This window comes from Globicephala melas, chromosome 9, assembly GCF_963455315.2.
Source record: "Globicephala melas chromosome 9, mGloMel1.2, whole genome shotgun sequence".
NCBI classification, from domain to species: domain Eukaryota; kingdom Metazoa; phylum Chordata; class Mammalia; order Artiodactyla; family Delphinidae; genus Globicephala; species Globicephala melas.
The window spans coordinates 40,049,914-40,072,057 of NC_083322.1; the positions used below are offsets into that span (position 1 = coordinate 40,049,914).

The following is a 22,144-nucleotide window of genomic DNA, read 5'->3' on the forward strand; positions in this document are numbered from 1 at the left end:
CTAATGACCTCATCTTAATTTAATTACCTCTTTCAAGGCCCAATCTCCAAATACAGTCACATTCTTCGGTACTAGGAGTTGAGACTTCAACATGTGAATTTGGAGGGGGACATACAATAACCCACAATAGGTATCACGATAGAGAGGCCTCCCTCGTCTTGAGAATATGTAAATATTTGGAGGAAGTTATTCAAACTGCTGAGATTGAGCATCTTCATTCATTTACTTCAGATAGTGCCAGCTGTCGCTGGGGGCTGAGGTGAAGAATAAGTGAGAAAGTGTGTATTTCAAGTGCCCAATTCAGTGCCTGCTCTCAGCTCGTGCCTGCCCCCAGCTCGTGCCTGCCCCTTTCTGCCAACTGTCCCATAGCCTCCATGATGAGAATTCAAGATGCTGTGAAAGCACTGTTCTCTGCAAGTTTGCAGCATATAGTAAGCCAAGAGTATCTAATTTCACATTTCTCCACCTGGCAAGTAAATGGGCCGCGTTAATAGTGAGATTACCACATGAGGCTTTTGTGCACAGCATATCCATAAAATGAAATATTGGGTTTCTGCATTTGGTTCAATTCTCTTTACTTTCGTCGGCCATCATTTCCCTAACTCAGATGGAGAATCTGAGATGGCAGCCCCACCATTTATCGCTCCATGCAGACCCGCCAGTGCAGGGGGCACACGCCCACTACCTATGGCAGTCATTGCTTACCTATGTGACTGGTAAAGAGGAGTGTCTGTCCCTCCCTGATATATGTTTGGGAAGGGAAACAAAGGCAGAGTTCAGCAAGCCTGAATGATCACAACATCCCAAGTAATGTCCAGCTGACAGCTCCTATTTCCCGTATCTTCTACGTAGACAGTTAGGGTGTTGAGATACTATAAGTCTATTTGGAATAAAAAGAATGTTGTACACAGAAGAGGGGAACAAAACTTTTATGCAGATGTGTTTCCAGTGTGCCTTCCTGAGGCACAGTGTATGGTGCAGGGCAGTGTCCTCAAAAGAGAAAACTAGAGAGCTCAAGGCAGACAGGGTCGTCAAAGGAGATTGGAAGATGCCACCTCAAAATATTCCACTTTGCATTAAGGATTATTTTTGAGCTGAAAGCAATTAAGAAACAGTATATTCAGAAGGAGCTCTCTGCCCTTCTTCTTTCTACTTAAAAGCAGGGCATGAATTTCCATTTGTAAAAATGTCCTTCTCTCCCAAACTAGAAAGAGGACTATTCCAGAGACAACTCTTGTCACCTGAGAGGACTTGAGATGGCATAACAAACCTTACTAAACAACCCTTTCTTACCACATATTTCCAAGTTACCTTTCCATAACATACATTTCCACCCCACCCCCACCCAAGAAGCCCTACCCCCCTCGTCCTTTGTCTAGCCTTTTCTCCACACTTTATCACCCCTTGTTAAGATGGTTTGTGAGCTCCAACTTTTAACCATCTCTTTGAGTTACTCATCTCTGAGTTCTTCTGCATGTATAGGCATTGCATGAATAAATAAACTTTTTTTCTCCTGTTAATCTTTGTTTTGTTAGTTTAATTTCCATGCCTCAGCTACTGAACCTAAGAGGATTGAGGAAAGGTTTTTTTTTGTTTGTTTGATTTCTTTTTCCCCCCCTCCTCTACATAGTACAGAGAGAAAGGCTGCTTTCAGTTCCACTTTCAGAGGTCCTTTTCCTTTGTATGTAACTCGAATGCCAAGGGAAAACATTGTCTATTTCTTTTTCTATCAAGGACCACTTAACATTTAAAATATGAGACTAGTTCTCCCTCCCCACTATTCATTCCCATAATCATTATAAACCTATTATCTGTCATAAGTGGATAATGATGGCCAGTGGGGCAGAGGACAGCTTGCCTATGGAGAAAAGGGACAGAGGAGTTGAAGCAAATCGTTTCTCCAGCTGTTTGGTGTTTCTTTCCCATTGATCTGCCTTTTGGCCTCTACTGATCCATCTGTCAGGCTCTTTCAGTTTGTGGCGGCACACGGTTCACCAGGGCAATTGTGCTAGTTTTCCCACTACACAGATCCTATAGAACATCCTCATAGGCTTAACTTTTTATTCTCTTAATAGGGTTTGCTGGTGTAACAGAAAGTCTAGAAATAAGATAAAAGGGTTTAAAGCCATTCAGGGACCCAAAGCTAAAACTATATGGAAAATTCAGCAGAAAAAAATGTGTGAGGTATTTGGGAATTTTATGAACTCCAAGACCTAATCAAGCTGCCTGGAAAAACAGGGAGAGATGTAACAGATCTTTAAGAGACTTTAGTGAGATGAGTTTCCAACACAGACACGTAGCACTTTGGGCTTAGAACAATGTGTAGCAACAGACAGATTTCTAGATGGGAATCAAGAGTGGTTTTTTTCCATTGTCTTGGAGACATGACCCAAAGATAAGAAGGAGACATTCAGCAGAATGATAAAGACAATTTCAACTTGCTCAGGGGTTATAGAGTCACATCTGACATGCAGATTTTGGTAACTAACTCCCAAGTGAGAAGTGACTCCTTTTTTTCATTTAATTCACTCAACTATAAACAATCTCTTTGACATGCATATTAAGGTTGTAGAATCTTGGTACTGGAATAAAGTAAACCGATCAGCAGTGAAGCAGGAACATTGTAGAATTCTCCACTCATTCCCTAGGTAGGGAGAACCACAAGGCAGAGTGGTTGGAAGGTCTAGCCTACACTTCCCTTTAGTGATTCTTAAATTTTAGCTTGCATAAGAATTATTATATCAAGGAGTTTATTACACAAATTCATGCAGCTTATATTTACTGGGCAAATTGGACTAGACTTGGTTTTATCGCCAGTAGCTCTGATGAGATGTCCGTCATGGAAAGTATGCATTCAGCCGACACCATGAATGAGATGCTTGTGTGCCCTGGTGATGTAACTGTGTTCAGGATGTGCACCCTGCCATGAGAGTGCTCCAGGTGTGGTAGGGGGAGGTTGAACAGAAGACTCAAGTGCCCTGAGTGCTGTGCCTGGGGAAGCAAAGACTCTAGGAGATTGCGTTTGTTGACTGAAATTTAGAAATGCATTTCCATGTCAGTTACGCCTGACCAAGCCCTGGGCCTGCGTGTTGATGTTTCTTGGAGAATCTGATGAGACTGTTTGTCTTATGTGAAGTTCAGGCATGGGTTTCCCTGATCATTAGTAATCTGCCCAGAGAACTTGGTAGCTCACAACTTAACTGGAGGGTGATTTTGCCTCGCAGAGGACTTTTGGCAATGTCTGGAGACATTTCTGACTGTCACAGCTAAAGAGGAGTATTGACCTCTAGTAGGTAGAGGCCAGGGATGCTGCGAACCATCTTACAATGTACAGGACAGCCCCACAGCAAAGGACTATGGCCCCAAACGCTAACAGTGCCAAGGGCAAGAAAACCTGAGCTACAAACTTTCTCTTCTGAATTACATCAGTAGCAACAGTGACGATATATAGAAGCCTCAGAGCTAACTGTTCCCTCCTGGAAATATAAATTCAAGAGGATAAAATGTGGACTTCTGAGGATAACGATGTGGTTCAGATTATTCATTCTGCACTTGTGCACCTGACTCTACCCATGGGAGCCTGGCTGCACCCTGTCTGTGCCATTTGTTAACGTGGGGAAAACTGATGAGGTCTAATTTGGCTGGTTAAGTGAGTTCCCAAGGGATGAACCCTCGCCTCTTTGCTCTCAATGGCTGCTTTATACACTGCTCTAATGTTGTTCTCCACAGAGACACAGGGAGAACTGCATTATTCTATTCTCACCTGTTCAACAGGTTTTGTCTGAAGAGTCTTTGAGAAATAAATATCAGTTAAAAAGGAAAAAAAGCACGCTCGGCCTTTGATTCCTGGAAGGCCAGATGACCTCTTTCAGTGTAATTCTAGACTATTTTGTGTAGAGTTGGGAGGAAGGCGCTCAAAATGCATTTTTATTTCTATTACCTACTCTCTTAACCACCAAGATTATGTGTTCTTTGTTTTGAATAGTGTTACCTGATATTTATACTGAGTCTGTTTTCACATTAGAACCTGTTTTCTTAACTCTTACTCTAGGAAGTGTAATTGAATCTAGATCTTGAATTGCAGTGACTTGGTACAGATAAAATACACTGTCCTTGGAATTCTCAAGTGAATTAAAAGAGTGTAGAGACTATGAAGAAGTCTGTCCCAGTGCAGATTGTCTGCTTGTATTTGTACCTAGGAGATCCATAATTTATGGAGCAAGTCCCTGTTGTTGAATATTAAATTGTTGTCAAGTTTGGGGAATTACAACCAAAACAGCAATTGGCATTGTTATGGTTAAGTTAATAATTATTTCTTGAGGAAGCATCCTAGAAAAGTAAAATCACTCAAAGGGAACACAGAATTTTAAGGCTTTTGGTACAGTCTGCCAAAAGTACCTCTGGAAAGTTGTACCAATTTATATTCTGAATAGGTGTGCATGGACATGGACTTCCTTCTTTAGAAGTCACGACCAAGAGTTAGGGTAGGAGTGTCTAGGGGGGACAAGAGTACGGTCAATGAACCTACCAAGTTACGATCCAACAGCTGCTGGAACTCATTCTCTTATTACTCTAGCTCTTACTTGCTTGGCTTTGGCCACTCACCTGTTTCTGCAACATACAAGGCATGCTTCTGCCTCAGGGCCTTTGCTCTTGCTGTTTGAGAAATAGAATATTGCCTACCATATTGGTAAACAAAGAATCTAGCTACCACATGACAGCCACCCTGATTGTGAGCCCTGAGGGCACTCAGGAAGGAAACAAAGAACGCTTGCCATCTAGCAGTCATCAGACTGCAGCCAACCCCTATGGTGCAGCTTGAGGAAACTCTGGATGAGGAAACACTACTGGCCCCAGATAGCTGAGGTGCATATCAAAGGAATGATTTCAGTGAGCCCAGACTCTTGCATCTTCCCATGCATAGAAAAGCATTAAATTCTTTAACTTGAGGTATCTAGTTTTCTTTTATTAACAGTAATCTTTGTTCTGACTTCCTGGTGTTGTTGCAAAAACTCCTATATATCCTGGCTCCCCCCTTCCTCTTCAGAGCAGTTTGCTCAGGGTTATTTAAGATGCTGCCTCAGGGCTTGAAGTCCTAAGAATGTCCAATCAATAAAACATAACTCTCAACTTTTAGGTTGTGCATTTTTTTTTCAGTCGACGTGTTCCCTTGGCCTGTGACATGATTCCTCCAGATGTCCACATGGCTCACTGCCTCACTTCTCATAGGTCTTTACTCAGATGCTGTGTCTCACTGATGCCTTCTCTGGTTTCCCTATTTAAGACTGCAGTCCTGCCCCTCCCACAGAGATATACTCACATGCTTCAGATTCTCCTTCCCTGATTCATTTCTGTCCATGTCCCTTGACGCCACCTAACGTGTAGGTTTGCTGCTGTATCCCCAGCACTGAGAACAGGGCTGGTACAGAGTAGGGCTCAGTAATTATTTGTTGAACGAGCTATTGAACCACTGCTTTGAAGATTTGCCTCTGCTGGTTAGCACTCATTATCGTCACACCAGGCTGTCTTCATCATCCTTGGCCAAAGGGACAGCGGTTCTGTTTTGCGTCATTTCCTTTACTTGTCAGCTCTGGTGAAGTTAGTTATTCATATAACTGCTGGTGTTGTTATGACTAACTGCCATTAGGCTGCCATTATTAACTCTGCTATCTCTGTCATCTTAGTCACGCCCAATGGCCACTGAGCTCGGGGGATAGTAACTGACAAGGTCCACTCTGGTTTGATAAAGAACCAAAGGCACATGTTTGATTAGCATCTTCATACAGAGATCAATTTCTGGAAAAAGGCTAAGAACCCAGTAGGAAAAAGGCCAAGTATTTGGACAGTTCACAGAAAAGTAGACATGGAACTTTGCATCTTTATATTCAACCTCTCTCACAATAAGAGAAATAGACATTGAAAGTACATTGAGGACTTCCCTGGTGGTGCAGTGGTTAAGAATCTGCCTGCCAATGCGGGGGACACAGGTTTGAGCCCTGGTCTGGGAAGATCCCACATGCTGTGGAGCAACTAAGCCCGCGCGCCACAACTACTGAGCCTGCGTGCCGCGGCTACTGAAGCCCGCGCGCCTAGAGCCCATGCTCCGCAGCAAGAGAAGCCACCACAATGAGAAACCCGCGCACCGTAACGAAGAGTAGCCCCGGCTCGCTGCAACTAGAGAAAGCCCGCACGCAGCAATGTAGACCCAACGCAGGCAAAAATAAATAAATAAATTAAAATAAAAGGAAAGTACATTGAGATACATTTTTTTCCAATGCATCAGGTGTGCAAAAGTTCAATCTGTTGGTGAGTCTGTGTGTAAAGAGGCAAGCCTCATCCATTGCTAAAGGGAATATAGATTGGTGCAACTCTCACTATGGAGATATACTTGGAGATGGCTATCAAAATCTAAAACTGCCTATGCTCTTTGACCCACAATTTTGCTTCTGTGAATCTACTGTAAAAATATACTTGCACATGAGCAAAATGATGTATGCATAAGATTTTTCACCAGAGGCTTGTTTATAACAGCCAAAGGTGAGAGATCACCCAGTGGCCCACGGCAGGGGACTGGTTCTTCAGATAAGATACTGGGAAGTTGCTTCATAGCACAGGGAGATCAGCTTGATGCTTTGTGATGACCTAGAGGAGTGGGATAGGGAGGTTGGGAGGGAGGCTTAAGAGGGAGGGGATATGGGGATATACATATAACTGATTCACTTTGTTGTAAACAGAAACTAACATAACATTGTAAAGCAATTATACTCCAGTAAAGATGTAAAAAAAAAAATAAAAGCCTGATAAACATAAAAAAAGAAATCAAATAAAATATTAAAAAAAAAGATACAAAGAACAACTATGCAGCTGTAGAAGGAACCAGGACACAAAATTTGTATTAATATAGAAGGATTTAGAAGATACATGAAATGAAAAAAAACCAGGGTATAGAATGCTGCCTTTTATGTAAAGAAAGCGGGAAATATAATATGCTTTTGCATTTGACTTATATACCTGAAGAAGTTCTGGAGTAATACATAAAAAACTGGTAACAGTGGCTAGCTGGAGGGGTGGGGATGGAAGTGAATATTGGGTGGATGTATCATTTCAGGAGGGAGTTTCTACACTGTCTTTACATGCACACACACACATGCACACACGTTCAAGTTTTGAATCACATGAGTGTTTTACCTGTTCAAAAATATTGTTTTTATTTATTTATTATTTTGTTTTAATTTATTTATTTTATTTATTTACTTTTGGCTGCGTTGGGTCTTTGTTGCTGCACGCAGGCTTTCTCTAGTTGCAGTGAGCTCGGGCTCTAGAGCGCAGTCTCAGTAGTTGTGGAGCACGGGCTTAGTTGCTCTGCGGCATGTGGGATCTTCCCGGACTAGGGCTCGAACCCGTGTCCCCTGCATTGGCAGGCGGATTCTTAACCACTGAGCCACCAGGGAAGCCCCCCAAAATATTAAGTTAAAAAAGTTATCCTAAAAGAAACGAGTGAGTCTGGGAGAGAGAGGCAGCAGAGGATAATCTTACTTCCTTTGTGTAAGCAACACTATTCATTCCAGTGAGAATTCAAGGTCTGTTCTGAATGCTGTACTAGGCGCTACAATTAATTTTCTTCTCATCTTGTGAACTGGCCTTGGGGAGCGAGTGTGTGTGCATGTGTGTGAACCTTGGGGCATTGCGCCTTCCTTATGATATCTTGGTTGCTATAGTGCAGAGGAGCTCTATTTGTGACACACAGAAAACATTTTAAAGATATGCTGCTTCCTGGCCATGACTTCCTGGACAATCTGTCCTTCCGAAGGCTGCTGAGCACGCGGAGTTTGCATGTACTTCTGGGCAGAGTGAGCCAGGCTCATTCAGACCCTGGGCACCATTCAGAGTAGAAGCAGGCAGTAAGGGACGCCTTGCTTCCCACTGAGGCCTTGGGAGGCTGTTGCCTCTCCGGGGCCTCATCTCCAACTCCAGGGCATTGGCACCGTCCCCTCCTTTGCCTTCTGTCCTCTGGAGCCACCCGTGAATGGTGCAGTTGGCACCCTGTGTCTTCTGCACCCAGAGCCGTTTCTTGTACCAAAACCACCAGTGAAAACAGGAAGTGATAAAACAAAATTCGCCCTGCATCTGCACTGAGCGACTTCTCTTTCTCTTTTTGTCATTCCTCATTAGGTATAGACACGTGCGGCCATCTACACTGTAGGATCCCGCTTCCACCGGCTTTGGACATTGCGGGGATTTGCAATGCCACCACCTGCGGACATCGTCAAGGTGGCCATAGAATGGCCGGGTGCCTACCCCAAGCTCATGGAAATCGACCAGGTTAGTAATACTGGCAGTCGTTTAGGGGTTATTTTAGTTTCCCTTCTATTCTGAATTTACACAGACTTCAGATAGCTCTTTTTTCTCCTGTTCTCTCTCTGGCTGTGTTGAAAAATTGGTGCGATAATAGTTGCAGTGTAGTTTGATTTCTGTACCACATGCAGTGGCGATGGATGGGGTTTTTATACTCATCCAACATCTACTTGGAGTGTGTCAATACAGGGTTTGTGTCTGAAGCTGTGAGGGAGGCAGGAGGGACAAGAGGACTAGACTCTGGGCAGTTGACACAGTGGAGGCCGTCCCAGCCCTGCCTTGCAGAGACTCATGACTATGTGCTGATTGTTTTATCTTAGACAACACAAATCTTAATTTTTGGAATCACTCTTCTCTTTGGTTTTTGCATAAGCAGCCAACAAGTATGTTGCTACTTTGTCACATTAATAGTTTGGTCATGCGTGGATGGATCTAGAGACTGTCATACAGAGTGAAGTAAGTCAGAAAGAGGAAAACAAATATCGTATATTAACGCGTATATGTGGAACCTAGAAAAATGGTACAGATGAACTGGTTTTCAGGGCAGAAATTGAGACACAGATGGAGAGAACAAACATATGGACACCAAGGGGGGGAAGTGGCGGGGGGTGGTGGTGGTGGTGGTGTGATGAATTGGGCGATTGGGATTGACATGTATACACTGATGTGTATGAAATGGATGACTAGTAAGAACCTGCTGTATAAAAAAAAATAGTTTGATCATGAAATTAGTGTAGAGGAATGAGTCTTGGATCCTAGCCGGCTGTAATTTTATTATTAGAGTAAAATGCAGTCTGGGTCTAGTATATTGTCTGGTATGTAATAAATACTCAGTACATTTTTAGTGAATGAAAAAATGTCAAGAAGATTTTTAAAATGGTTTTACCTGTGGAGGCATCGTTTAGTTTGTGTACTGACAGTCTTATGATGTAACTCTCATTTACTATTGATTACAGGCTATCTCAGGAAGGTGGTTTTTGTCATTGTAAACGATTTAAAGTAAAAAAAAAAATTGAGGCCTAGTGTATGCTTAAGGGTTTCATGAAGCATATAGTATAGGATTCTAGATGGCTTTCTACATTTTTGAAATTAGGGTACCATGGCAACTCCACTTTTTATGTTCTTGATATTATTTTATGATCTATACTTTTCTGATACTATTTTATGATCTATACATTTTTTCTGGTCAGATTTTATTATCTGATTGAAGACCACTGCAAAATTTACATGGCATTGTGTGGACCCAAAGGATTCATTAGAATAAATTATAAAGGTCAAATAAGAATTAGTTGAGTTTGAGCATGAATGTAAGAAAGGTACATTTTTAGGTTTGTTTTCAAAAAAGGTGTCATCAGACCAGCATGTCATAGTCATTTTAACTGTTCTCTGAGGCAGATTTTGTTGACTTCAGAAGCAACCCATGAAAGTAGAGAAGCCCGCCCAGTAATTTTATATACATTTGTATCAGACAACAGTTGTTTACCTTTTTTTCACATGCTGTTTGAGAGAGGATATGTGTTGAATGTTACTTTAAAATATGGCTGGACTACTTGGTGAAGTCTGAATGTTGTTAAAATTAGGTTTGTCTACAACCCAAGAGAACAATGGTTCAAAGAGATAGAAGTTGGCCTCTCAAGTCCACATGGCAGTCCCGGGCTGGCATGATGCTCCAGTGTCATGGACCCAGGCCCCTTCTGTCTTGTTGCTTTGCCTTCTCCATAGGTGGGGCTGAGGACCCGTTGCTTGAGCATCACCTGAGAGCTCAGTAGATATGCAGAGTCTCAGACCCTACCCAGACCTCCTGACCCAGATGTGCGTTTTAACAAGATCCCCAGGGGATTCCTTGTGTAGTTAAGTCTGAGAAATGCTGAGCTGGATACCAGGTACCCAAGCCCAAGGCCACATCAGAACCACCTGGGGCACTTGTTCAAATGTTCTCTGGGGCCCCAGCCCCAGAGATTCTAAGTCAGTGGTTTAGGTAGACTATTTCTTTTTGCTTCTGCCATGGCCCAGGGTGTTTGGAAACCTCTTCTTTAAGACAGTAGCTCTTGACACATACTCTTAGGGGCCTGTGGAGTCAGTATCTTGTTCCTGCCTTTGGGGATGGCCTTTGCTGTATGTGTGTCTTAATAATTTTTTTTTAAATATTCTTTTTATTTTGGAACAAGTTTAAATTTATAGACGAATTACGAAGATTGTATAGAGAGTTTTTTATACCTTTCACTCAGTTTCTCCTGATGTTAACATATTAATATAACTGCAGTACATTTGCCAAAACTATGGTAGATTACTAGTAACCGAACTACAAAATTTATTAGGATTTCATCAATTTTTCCACTAATGTCCTTCTGTTACAGGATCCAGTGCAGGAATACCAACTGCATCGTGATGTTTCATGTTCCCTTTGTCTTCTTCAGTCTTTGACAATTTCTAAGTCTTTCCCTTGTTTTTCATGGCCTGATAGTTTTGAAGAGTAACTTTACTTCAGTACAATTTCACACGCAGAAACGACAAGAATAGTACAAAGGAATTCCTGTCTACCTTTTATCTAGAGTCACTAATTATTAATATTCTGCTTCATTTGCTTTATTGTTTTTTCTCTCTCTAGTATACCTATCCCCTTTTGAACCATTTGAGGGTGACTTAGGAGCATCACCTCTGTTTACCCCTAAATACTCAATGTGTCCTTCTTAAGAACAAAATCATTCTCTTACATAACCACAGTCTCTTTAAAGAAACCAGAAAATCGAACATTAGTTCAACATTATCATCTAATTCAAAGCCCAAAGCCCATATTCAAATTTCATCAAGTATCCCAATAAGGTCCTTGATAGGTATTTTCCTCACAGTCTGACATCCCTCCAGGATCATGTATTATATTTATTGCCATGTCTCTCTGGTCTTCATGGATCTAGAATGGTTCCTTAGTCTTTCTTCATCTTTTGTGACCTTGATAGTATTATAGAGTACAGGACAGCTGTTTTGTGGAATGTCCTTCCGTTTGGGTTTCTCCGATGTTTCCTTCCAATTAGATTCAGGTTTTGCATTTTTGGCAGACAGGCAAGAGAGATGAAGTTGTGTCCTCTTCAGGGCATCATATCAAGAGGCACATGAAGTTTCCTTGTCTCCTTCTTGGTGATGGTTCTGCATTTATACGTGATAATATTGAGGTTCATAGAAGTTAGATGATTTCCTCGTTAGTGAGACCAGGACAGAAACCCAGGCCTCCTGTACTTTGAAGACTGAACTTTTAAACCGTTGGCTAAATTGTAGGGCTTCTGCTAATGCCATAGGGAGACCTCCCCAAAGAGTTAGAGACCCAGTCCCTTTTTGCCCTGCAGCCGCTGAAGTTGGAGAGTGGCAGTTTTGGTATCAGGTGCTGTTTCTTTTTTCTTTTTAAGATTTATTTATTATTTATTTATTTATTTAATTTATTTTTGGCTGCTTTGGGTCTTAGTTGCAGCACGCAGGATCTTCGTTGAGGCATGTGGGATCTTTCATTGTGGCGCGCGGGCTTCTCTTCAGTTGTGGCGTGTGGGTTTTCTCCCTCTAGTTGTGGCACACGGGTTCCAGAGTGCGTGGGCTCTGTAGTTGTGGCGCACAGGCTCCAGGGCACATGGGCTCTGTAGTTTGTGGCACACACGCTCTCTAGTTGAGGCACGTGAGCTCAGTAGTTCTGGCGCACAGGTTTAGTTGCCTTGCAGCACGTGGGATCTTAGTTCCCTGACCAGGGATCAAACCCGCGTCCCTTGCATTGGAAGGCAGATTCTTTACCACTGGGCCACCAGGGAGGTCCCCAAGTGCTGTTTCTTGATCCAGTTGGAAGTTGGCACAAGAATTGGAAATGTATTTGCACAAACAAGGAAGACTTGAGCAGTGATTATTCCTAATCTTCTACCTTGTTCAATAAAGGTCACACCACCTGTTTCTCTCCCATTGCACATTACCTTTGCTCCTTTGGTCTTAGCTACCATTTCACTAAAAGGAATTTCAGGCATTGCTGCCCCATCTTCTCCCCAAACCTCCAGTACCCCTCCACTTGTCACACTGTGTTGTCCTTGTCAATCAGCTTAAACCAGTGGTCCTCAACCTTGTGTGTGCCCAAGAGTCACCCGGGGAGCTGGTGAGAAATGCACATCCCCAGCCCAGCTGCAGAGACTGGGATTCTGCCGACCAGGGATGGGTCCATAATCTGGTTTGTGACGAGCATTAGGTGAGTCCGAAGCAGGGCCTCCCACACTGCATCATGCAGGGGCTCGTGAGAAAGAGCCATGAGCCCGAGTTACTCCATTTTTGAATACTGTTTCTCTAGTGCCTGGTGAACAACCTTCCTTAAGAAGTAAATATTTAATTAATGAATAACCAGGAGAGGGAGCTTCCTGAGTGGGGATCAGTTCTGCTCAGCCAGGGCCCATGAGGTTCAAGGGGATGTCAGCTTGGAGTGGATTGGTTTACCTTCCTTCTGAATTTTGAGGAGACAATTCTGTGTTTCCACTCCACAGGAAAAGCCCCGAGGAGCTTCTCACAACTGGAGTTTGCTGTCATATGAGGCTCTCGGAAGAGCTGTCAGCTAGCTCTTTTGCTCACGGCGGCAGCCTCTGCACCTGCCTTCACTGTCTGTTGTTGGCTTTGAACCTCAGGAGCCACTTGAGGCTGTAGGTGATGATTGTCTGGATACACAGAGCCAGAAAGGCTCCCCATCCACTCTTCCTGTTAACCTAATATTTTTTGAACAGCATATTTCTTAGTCAAGAGTGTCAAAACCCTAGCGCTTTTTTTTTTTTTGGCGGTACACGGGCTTCTCACTGTTGTGGCCTCTCCCGTTGCGGAGCACAGGCTCTGGACGTGCAGGCTCAGTGGCCATGGCTCACGGGCCCAGCCGCTCCGTGGCATGTGGGGTCTTCCCAGACCGGGGCACGAACCCGTGTCCCCTGCATCGGCAGGCGGACTCTCAACCACTGCGCCACCAGGGAAGCCCCCCTAGCGCTTTTGACACGAGGCATAATGCTGAGAGGCAGTGTGTCCTAACAGACACAGTACGGGCTCTGGGACATTTAAATCTGGGTGTGGGCCCTGGAGCCCCCCATTCTGTAAGAACCCAGTTAGCCTCTATGAGCCTTGGTATCTTGGCCTGGTCAAGTCGAGATAATAATTTCCCACTTCTTTAATGATTGTGAAGATTAAAGAAAATATATGAAAAGAATACAGGACACTGCCAGCTCAGAGTAATTACTCAGTAAAGGCATTATTGCTGCTAGTTTAAGCAAGTCCTCATGAAATTAGAAAATTAGATGCTCTGATTTTTGTTTTTACTTGCCCTTCCATCATGCACAGTTTCCCACCTTTCTCCTTCTTTATCTGCCTAGCTTTGTAAATGTCTAGAAGGAGAAAAAATTAAAGGGCAAGTGGGAGGGAGGCATCAGCTAGTAATAAAGGAACATGCTAACTGGATATGCAGCCAATTCATGCTATGGAATATTCACTGGCTCCCTAGTACTCCTCCACAATATTTTCTCCCATCTCTTGGCCACCCACCAATATTCTGGGAAGCAGCCCCTCTGTTCCTTGCACATGCTCTTTGGTCCTCCAGTCTCTCCTGCCTCTGTCCTTCCCCCACATGCCTTTCTTTACGAGTACACTGAAGCCAGAAAGCCACTGCTCCCATCCGTGCCTCAGAAGTTCTCTGCTATGTGTTTGCACACCTCCAAAGACCACTCGATGCTTTTGTCTCCTGTCATGCTGTCTTGCTTTTCCACTGCCAGCAGAGGAGGGAAGATGTGTCCCTACTCTCTTCCTAAGGCATTCAGCCTGTCCCAACCCCCATCTGTTTTGCTCCACCTGTGTTTTGACTTGTCCTCTCCCCTTACCTGAGGCTTTGCCCATCAAAATCCCCTTCATTTGTTCTTTTCTCCTCTGCTTTCAACAGGAAGCTCTTCTATACCTACCTTGGAAAATCTTCCTCTTGACCTAGTAACTCTCTTGCTGGAGTATAGTTTATTTTCTGTCTTTCCATTCCAAGCCGATCTAAGTGCTGTCAGTATATGTCATCCATGTTGCTTTGGCATCTACTTGATCTTAGTATGAATAACAATTTCCCTCCCTCTGGTGTTGCTGTCTTTGATGGTACCTATGCCCTCCCGTTTGCTAAATCGAGTGGTCCTCACTCTGTCTTGGTATCACTCGGCAAAGCTGCTCGTTCGTATCTTCTTGAAACTACCCCCCTCCCTTCATTATGCTTCAGTTCTGAGATTCTCCCTCCTTGTCTGATTAGTCTTTGTGAATTTCCTGCATGGTTCCGTGTCTTTCTCCTTCTTTCTAAATCAGTCACAACCTCAGTGCTTAGCCCTCTGGTCTGCGTGTTCACCAGTGACACTCGTTGGCTCAGATTCCATGTTCTTTCATGGATTTAAGTGTAACTTCTCTCTGAATAATACCAGCTCTGGTCACCAGCTTGTCCTACTAACTGGTCATCAGTTCATCTCTCTGTTTAATGGATGCATTATTTCCCTCTATAAACCTTCAGTTGCCTACAGAATACAAGCAAATGGTTGGTAAAACTGCTCATATGTGAACCTGAAGTCTGATAGGTGTTACCAACTTTTGGAAGTTATTTCATGTAGAATGGGGTTCATTAGATGTGTTATTTATGGCCCCAAGTGTACACACTCCATCCTCTCCATACAACAAGATAGATCTCATCTCTAATCAAGAAAAGCCAGCATGGACCATCTTGGCAGGCAAGGAGGCCTGATCATCTCTCTTACTTGTGCATCAAACACTTGGGCAGACTGCTATGCTGCAAGTTCAGGCCCAGAGAGGATGATGGGAGGAGATGCGCGTTTTTCAGTCTTAGTTCTGCAGATCCTTCTCAAATGGTTCAGCGGCGAGGGGTGTGTGCCATTTGCTTCCAGGCTCTCCACGCTCACTCCTGCCACAGCAGCTGCAATTGACCTCTTTTCATTTTTAGATGCTTTGGGGAAAGAGTTTGTTCGAAGAAAGTATACCACAATTAAAAGAAAAAGTCGCGGATGATCCTCGAGCTTTCTAGTATCCCTGAGACTTGAGTCAGATTCCTTAGCTTGCCTTCGTGTCCTGCCACGATTTCCCTTTACAGTATCCCAGGTTCAGGGTATTTGCGGGTGCTGCGTGCAGTTCTCAAGTACCCTCTTGCTTTGTAGAAGCTGCCCCTTTAGGAGTGTGTCCCTGCACATTTTTGCCCTTTTTTTTTTTTCATGTCTTGTAGTTTCTTTCTAACAGCCAGCCTGCTTGGATTCCTCCTGCACTCTCTTCCGCTCTCCGCTCCTCTAAATCCTGGCTTTGCTGGCACTGCGGAGAGCCTTCTTTCTGCTCAAGTCCTTTTTGATCATGTAATGTAGTTGTTTCTCCATCCTTCTTATACCATTTTCTTTGCCTGTAGATTTTATTTACAGTTAATATAACCTGTGCCTGATATTATTTACATGTGCCCATGTCTTTTGAAGTATATTATAAGATGTGGATTACAAATAGATTATAAGATGTTGTTATAAGCTCTTGGTGGTTAGCCTGATTTACACTACATTTGTATCCTGTGGTCCATCACAATGATCTCTATTTATGTGGGTCTACTTTTGGCTTGAATTGTGAGTAGTAAAGATAAGAATAAAACACGGGTTATTCTCCATTCTCCAAACAGAAAAAATTACAATCGCACTCCTTCTCGTACATGGTTGCAGATTTTATTTTTCTCAAAGAAACATAGATGCATGTGTTTTTAGGCAAGCATGTACAAAATGATTGCCCACGGTTTTCCCTCAGCTGTCCTATTTCTGTAATATATTTAAGATATAATTCAATACATATAAATTTAATTTACCCATAAAGCTCACTCATTTTTAAAGCTCAATACATAAAGTACATTGAAGTTTTTGTGCTTGACCTAGGAGTTTAACTCATTCTGTACATAACACTAGTAGTGGTAGTGGTAGTAATAATAGCATGTGCCATCTAATCAGCACATATTGTGTGCTAGGCACTGTGTTAAGTGCCCTGCACAGAGTATTTCACCTCCTTCCTACAGTCCAGCAAGGCAGGCTTTATACTTCCCAGTTCATAATTGTTCAGAGGCTCAGTGAGTTGCCTGAGATCACACAGTTAGGAAGCTACTGATGTGAGTCTAGCACTGGGTGACACTAAAACCCAGACAGTTTCTACTAAATCATAAACCTGTTCAGTAGTTCTTTTTTTATTTCATTTCAGCTTTATTGAGGTATAATTGACATATGGTGAGAACAATTGAGTTTTACTCTCTTAGCAAATTTAAAATCATACAGTATAGTATTATCAACTACAGTCACCATGTTTTACATTAGATCCTCAGGCCTTGTTCATCTTATAGCTGAAAGTTTGTATCCTTTGACCAACCTTTCCATATTTCCCCTACCTTCCAGCCTCTGGCAACTACTTTTCTACTTTCTGTTTCTATGAGTTTGATTTTTTTTTTTTTTTGTAGATTCTACATATAAGTGATACTAGATGGTATTTGTCTTTCTCTGTCTGGCTTATTTCATGTGTTTGGTAGTTCTCTTTGAGTCTCTCCATCTCTCAGGGCTCAGTTTAATGGTGGTTTGAAGAGATGCCTATGCCAGTGCCAGCTTGCCTGCTGCATCCACTGACAATGTGACTTCCAGGGACATGCTGTAGTATGAAAGCCAAGATTGTATTACCTTATAAGTTAGGGAAAATACGGCGAGTGGTCTGGGTTATTACAGAAGGAGCCCACCTGAAGTGAGACAGAGCCTTGAAAGCCAGGTTTCTTTGGGGCTGGACACTGGGAGAGGCAGGCTGGCCTGGTGCTTATGGGCATGGACTTTGGGTGGACTTATTTGGACTCAAAATCTGGGCTGCCACTAAGTGCTGTGTGACTGGGGACAAGCCTCCTGCGTTGTAAGGAAGAATTGTCAATATTTATACATCCTTCCTGGCATTGTGGGGATTCGGTGAGGTAATCACTCAGCGCCCTGCTTAATAATAGAAACCATTAGGAGCCAATTATGATTTTTTTCAGTCATACATAGAATAGAACAAGTTTCTTATGTTTCAAGCAAGGCTGGAACCAATAATACAAACTTTTCCTTAAATGCATTAAAGTTAGCTTTTCAGCCTGAAAACCCATAATTCCCAAGACATTTAAGTATTGAGAGCCTGGTGAACTAAAATGACAGTTGAGCTCTAAATAAAGAGTCTTGAATTCAGATGCAATCACACAGAATATACAATTTGAGTGTATTTAATACCACTGAACACTATGTTTAAAAATAGTTAAGATTGTAATTTTAATGTTATGTGTATTTTACCACAATAATAGTAATAAAAAATCCCATAGAATCAAGAAAATGAGACTGAATTTCTGGAAAGTGAAGCTCCAACCTTGCCCTGCAGAAATGAAAAGTCATGTAATTTTTCTGGACTGTTCTTTCCTGAGTGGTTGGATTACATCAGGATTTCTCAACTTCAGCACTATTGACATTTTTGACTGCATAATTCTGAGTTTTGAGGGCTGTCCTGTGCATTGTAGGATTTGAGCAGTATCCTGGCCTTTACCCACTAGTTGCCAGTAGCATTCCCTCCCCCAGTTGTGACAACCAAAAATGTCTCCAAACATTGCCAGTGTCCCCAGGGTGGGAGACAAATTTCCCCTTGTTAAGGATGGACTAAATCAGTGGCTCCCAAGCTTGGTTCTGCGTCTGAATTGCTTATGAAACGTATTGAACACACAGAGAGGATTATTTGTAGGTGTGGTTCGAGGCCTGGGAATTCCTGGTTTTTTCAAGCTCCATGGCGATACTGATGCTCTTGGACCCAGATTTAGAAATGACTGTCTCTACACCCCACTACATTTCTAGCTCTATCTGCTTGTGATATCTCTGGCTCCCTCAGTAACGTTTATGGAGTGCTTCAGAGCTTCCATCAGTAAGATGGTCCTAATGGTTCCTCACCTTTAATTACTCTACAGAGAGTATGAACATAACACCCTCAAGAGCTTCTTCTGTTCCACTTAAGAAAGCCTGGGTGATGTTGCACCACTACTTTCTGTGCTGTCATAATCAGGTAGAATGATATTGGGACAGGAATAGTCATTGCTCATCTGATTTTTGCAACTCTTGGATTTGGTATTGTAACAACTATTTCTTTTTTTGAAAATTTATTTATTTTAGTTTTGGCTGCTTTGGGTCTTTCCTGCTGCACGCAGGCTTTCTCTAGTTGTGGCGAATGGGGGCTACTCTTCGTTGCGGTGTGTGGGCTTCTCATTGCGGTGGCTTCTCTTGTTATGGAGCACGGGCTCTAGGCTCACGGGCTTCAGTAGCTGTGGCTCGCGGGCTCAGTAGTTGTGGCACACGGGATTAGTTGCTCCACGGCATGTGGGATCTTCCCGGACCAGGGCTCAAACCTGTGCCCCCTGCATTGGCAGGCGGATTCTTAACCACTGCGCCACCAGGGAAGCCCCTGTAACAACTATTTCTTAAACTTCCTTTACTATAAAGTGACCTAATACTTCCCTTTCTGGTTTTAGCTCTGTCCCTTTGTATGTGAGAGTGTATGTAACTTCATAAAATCTTAGAGTTTGCCATGCTTTGGAAGAGAAAGACAGAAAACATATGTCTCCCCTCAGCTGAGAACCCAGTTTAATTGCACAGGAATGAACTCGAGTGTTCTGCTTTTTCTTCTGAAAATGACCTACAGACTTCAGTTTGCTTTCTGGGTAGGAAGGGGTGATAGTCTCCTCCATTCTATTTCCCTTCCTCAACTCTGTCACTAAGAGCACATTGGGTAACTCAGGACAGAGCCTTTTATCAACCGTGCTTTCTTGAGAGTTTGGTGACTGAGACATCTCACATTTCTAGAACGTTTTGCGTGTGTCACACTTTGTACTTCATTTTCCTGTTAGGTCAACTGGCAGTTTGCGGAGAGGTATATAAATATGTAGATTTCAGCATTAAGCAGGACTCTGGGTTCCCAGAAAAAGCTGTTTCGTTCTGCAGAAAGGCAGCTTGTACTTTGTCTCTAGGGGTATATAGACCTGTGCAGTGTGGCCAGAACTGCGAGGGAATGAGAGCAGCCTCAGGGAAAGAAAATATGTGCTCTTCTAGGTTGTTTTTTCTAGAATTTCCATCAGATGTACTTGCGGGTCCTCTAACTAAGTCAGCGGTACCAGCGTGGCACTGGACAGCCTCCCCTGCAGCTCCCAAAGTCTCTCAACTAGCAAGTCCTGTGAAGGTTACCTCCTAAATGGTTCTTGATTCTGTCCACCTTTTCTCCATCCTCGCTGCCACTGCTCTCGCTTGTCTCCACTTACCTCCTCAGCTGGCCTCCCGGTCACCTCTCTTACTTCCCCTCCGATGCATTCTCCCAGGCATTCTGCAGTGACTTTCCCGCCGCACTTAGATTAAATTCCAGACGTCCTTGCTGTGGTTATTAGGACCCTGCTATCCTCAGCTCTTGCCTACATCACCAGCTTTGCTTAGAGTCAATGTGGCTTCCCCCAAACTCCTCTGTCTTGGTTCTCATTACAATTGACTTTTTTCCTTTCATGAATGCATAGTTCTCAGAGCCTTTACAAATGTGATTTTTCTCTTAACTGGAAATTACCGCCCCTTCATTTCTCTGCTTATCTAACTCCTGTTCACTCTTCATCCCAGATGAAGAGTAAGCTGCTTAAAAGTCTTCAGATTTCTCAGATCAGACGAAGGCCCTTGTTATATGCACTTGTAACATCCTATATGGCCCCACTTATTCATTGTGTGATGTTCTGCATGGGCCAAGTGTGTTCCCAGTGCCTAGGACAGGGCCTGATATGTGGTAAAATCATAATAATGTGAGCAAAGGAAATAGGTGATGTTCGTACTTTTTCTGTCCTATGATGCAATTAAATATAATTATGAAAGGAGTGGCCCTGGTGAGAAGAACATCCCTTCCCTTGTTCCCACCATGCATTCTAAATATATTATTATATCTTATGAATTGACTTTATGAAGATCTATTTTTGTCCTTCCATCAAAGTCATCCATAATCAAAAGACAACCAAATGACTTTGAGATAAGCTGTATCAATTTTCAAAATGATTATAGATGGATCATTACCCTGGGACAAGTTTGTGGTGATCTATTTGCATTCGTCAGCCTCGTCACCATAAGATGCTCATAATTTCCGCTGTCGCTTCATTCTTGACCTCCTGACCCATGTAAACAACTACCTATCTGCTTACTTGTCATGCCCATCTAGATGTCCCTTGCACCTCAAACTCAACATATTCAAAACAGTCCTCATTGTTCCTTCCAACCCCAAGCCTGTGCAGTTTTGCTTTTCTTCATATTTTCCTTTTCTCAGTGACATATGAACATACACCCAGTTTACTGAAGCTGAAATTACATGTCTTCCTAGACTCTTCTCATTCCCTCAGCTTTTCTGTCCAATCAGTTACCTCAGAAAACTTACCTGCATCTGGTCCCTCTTTGTCACACCTGCTGCTGCTGCTGCTGTTGGTGGCCCTATTCCCTCTGGTCAGTGTGGAGGAACATAGAGATCAAGGGAGGACTTAAAAATAAGTGTGTCATAGATCCTCAAAGGAAGAACTTTAGAAGAGAGAGACTAGTATCTACACAAACAGGAAATTATGCACACAAAGTAGGTAGACATAAATTGAGAATAGAGGAATATGAGAAAGAAACAATTAAAAATCTCAGAAATAAAAAATATACATATAGTAAGTAAAATGTAAAAAAAAAAAACCTACAACAGGAAAAAAACAATAAAACACATAGAGTTACTCTACAGTGGATTTGGCTATAGAGAGAACCAGTAACTTGGAAGATGAAAATAAGAAATACATCCAGAATATATTCCAAAAGATAAGGAATGAAAAATATATATGAATTTGAAGTTGTGTTGAAAGGACACGTGAAGAAGTTCCATCCTATGTTTAATTGACAATCCTATTAATGAAGAACAAGAACGGAAGGAATGATGGAGAGGTGATATTTGAGGAGATCCTGGCTAATATCTTACCTCTCTGGAATTGAAAGAAGTTCCATAGGGGCTCTGGATTTGGCTGGTTGGATGGATAGAGGCTCTGCCATTAGGAGTTGTACTGACTTAATACTCTGTCTAAGAGTCATGAAAAAAGGGAAGGTTTCTAAGCAGGGGAGTGACATGGTATGATTTGTACTTTTGGAAGGTCAAAATTTGAGAATTGTTTTGTGAAGGTAAAATGAAATAAGAGAGACTAGTTAGACAGCTCTTGCAGTAGCCCAGGTGAGAAATGATTATTATGTCATGGCCTAGGATAGTGACAGAGGAGACAAAAAGAAGTCAGACATATGTCTCATCAAGACATATGAGAAGATTAAATTGACAGGAAATTGGTGATTGATTATACGTGGGAGGTAAGAGAGAACAAAATGTTAAGGATGATAACGAGATTTCTTGTGAACAACTGGGCAAATGTTGGTGACAGCTACCAAGATAGAAAACACTAGTGGAGGAATATTCAGGTGGAGTCGCATTCTTCATGGAACACTTACAAATGGGTACAGGAAAATACGAAAGCTTGTCCACATGGTTGGACTTCCTTTCAGATTTCCTTTGTGTTTTGTTACACTGGCCAACTTGTCTCTTGGCCTCCAGTGTAATCGCCTATCATTAGAAAATGCACATTTGATTGTGTCACTTTCCTGCTTAAAAACCTATGATGAGTCCAAACTGTCAAGAGTTAGACATCTTTGGCCTCCAGCTTGCCTTTCTAGCCACTTTC

At 42.7% G+C, this 22,144-nt stretch overlaps 1 protein-coding gene across 4 annotated transcripts in view; it reads left to right on the forward strand.

The window, feature by feature from the left end:
* Positions 1-22,144, forward strand: part of ELMO1 (engulfment and cell motility 1) — a 550,105-nt gene that overhangs the window by 91,225 nt on the left and 436,736 nt on the right. For all 4 annotated transcript variants that reach the window (XM_060305403.1, XM_060305401.1, XM_060305402.1 and 1 more), the window contains one exon: positions 8,173-8,322. In XM_060305403.1, the coding sequence (XP_060161386.1) occupies positions 8,245-8,322 (78 nt within the window). In that variant the 5' untranslated portion in view covers positions 8,173-8,244. Of the gene's footprint in view, positions 1-8,172; positions 8,323-22,144 lie in introns of those variants that run through there.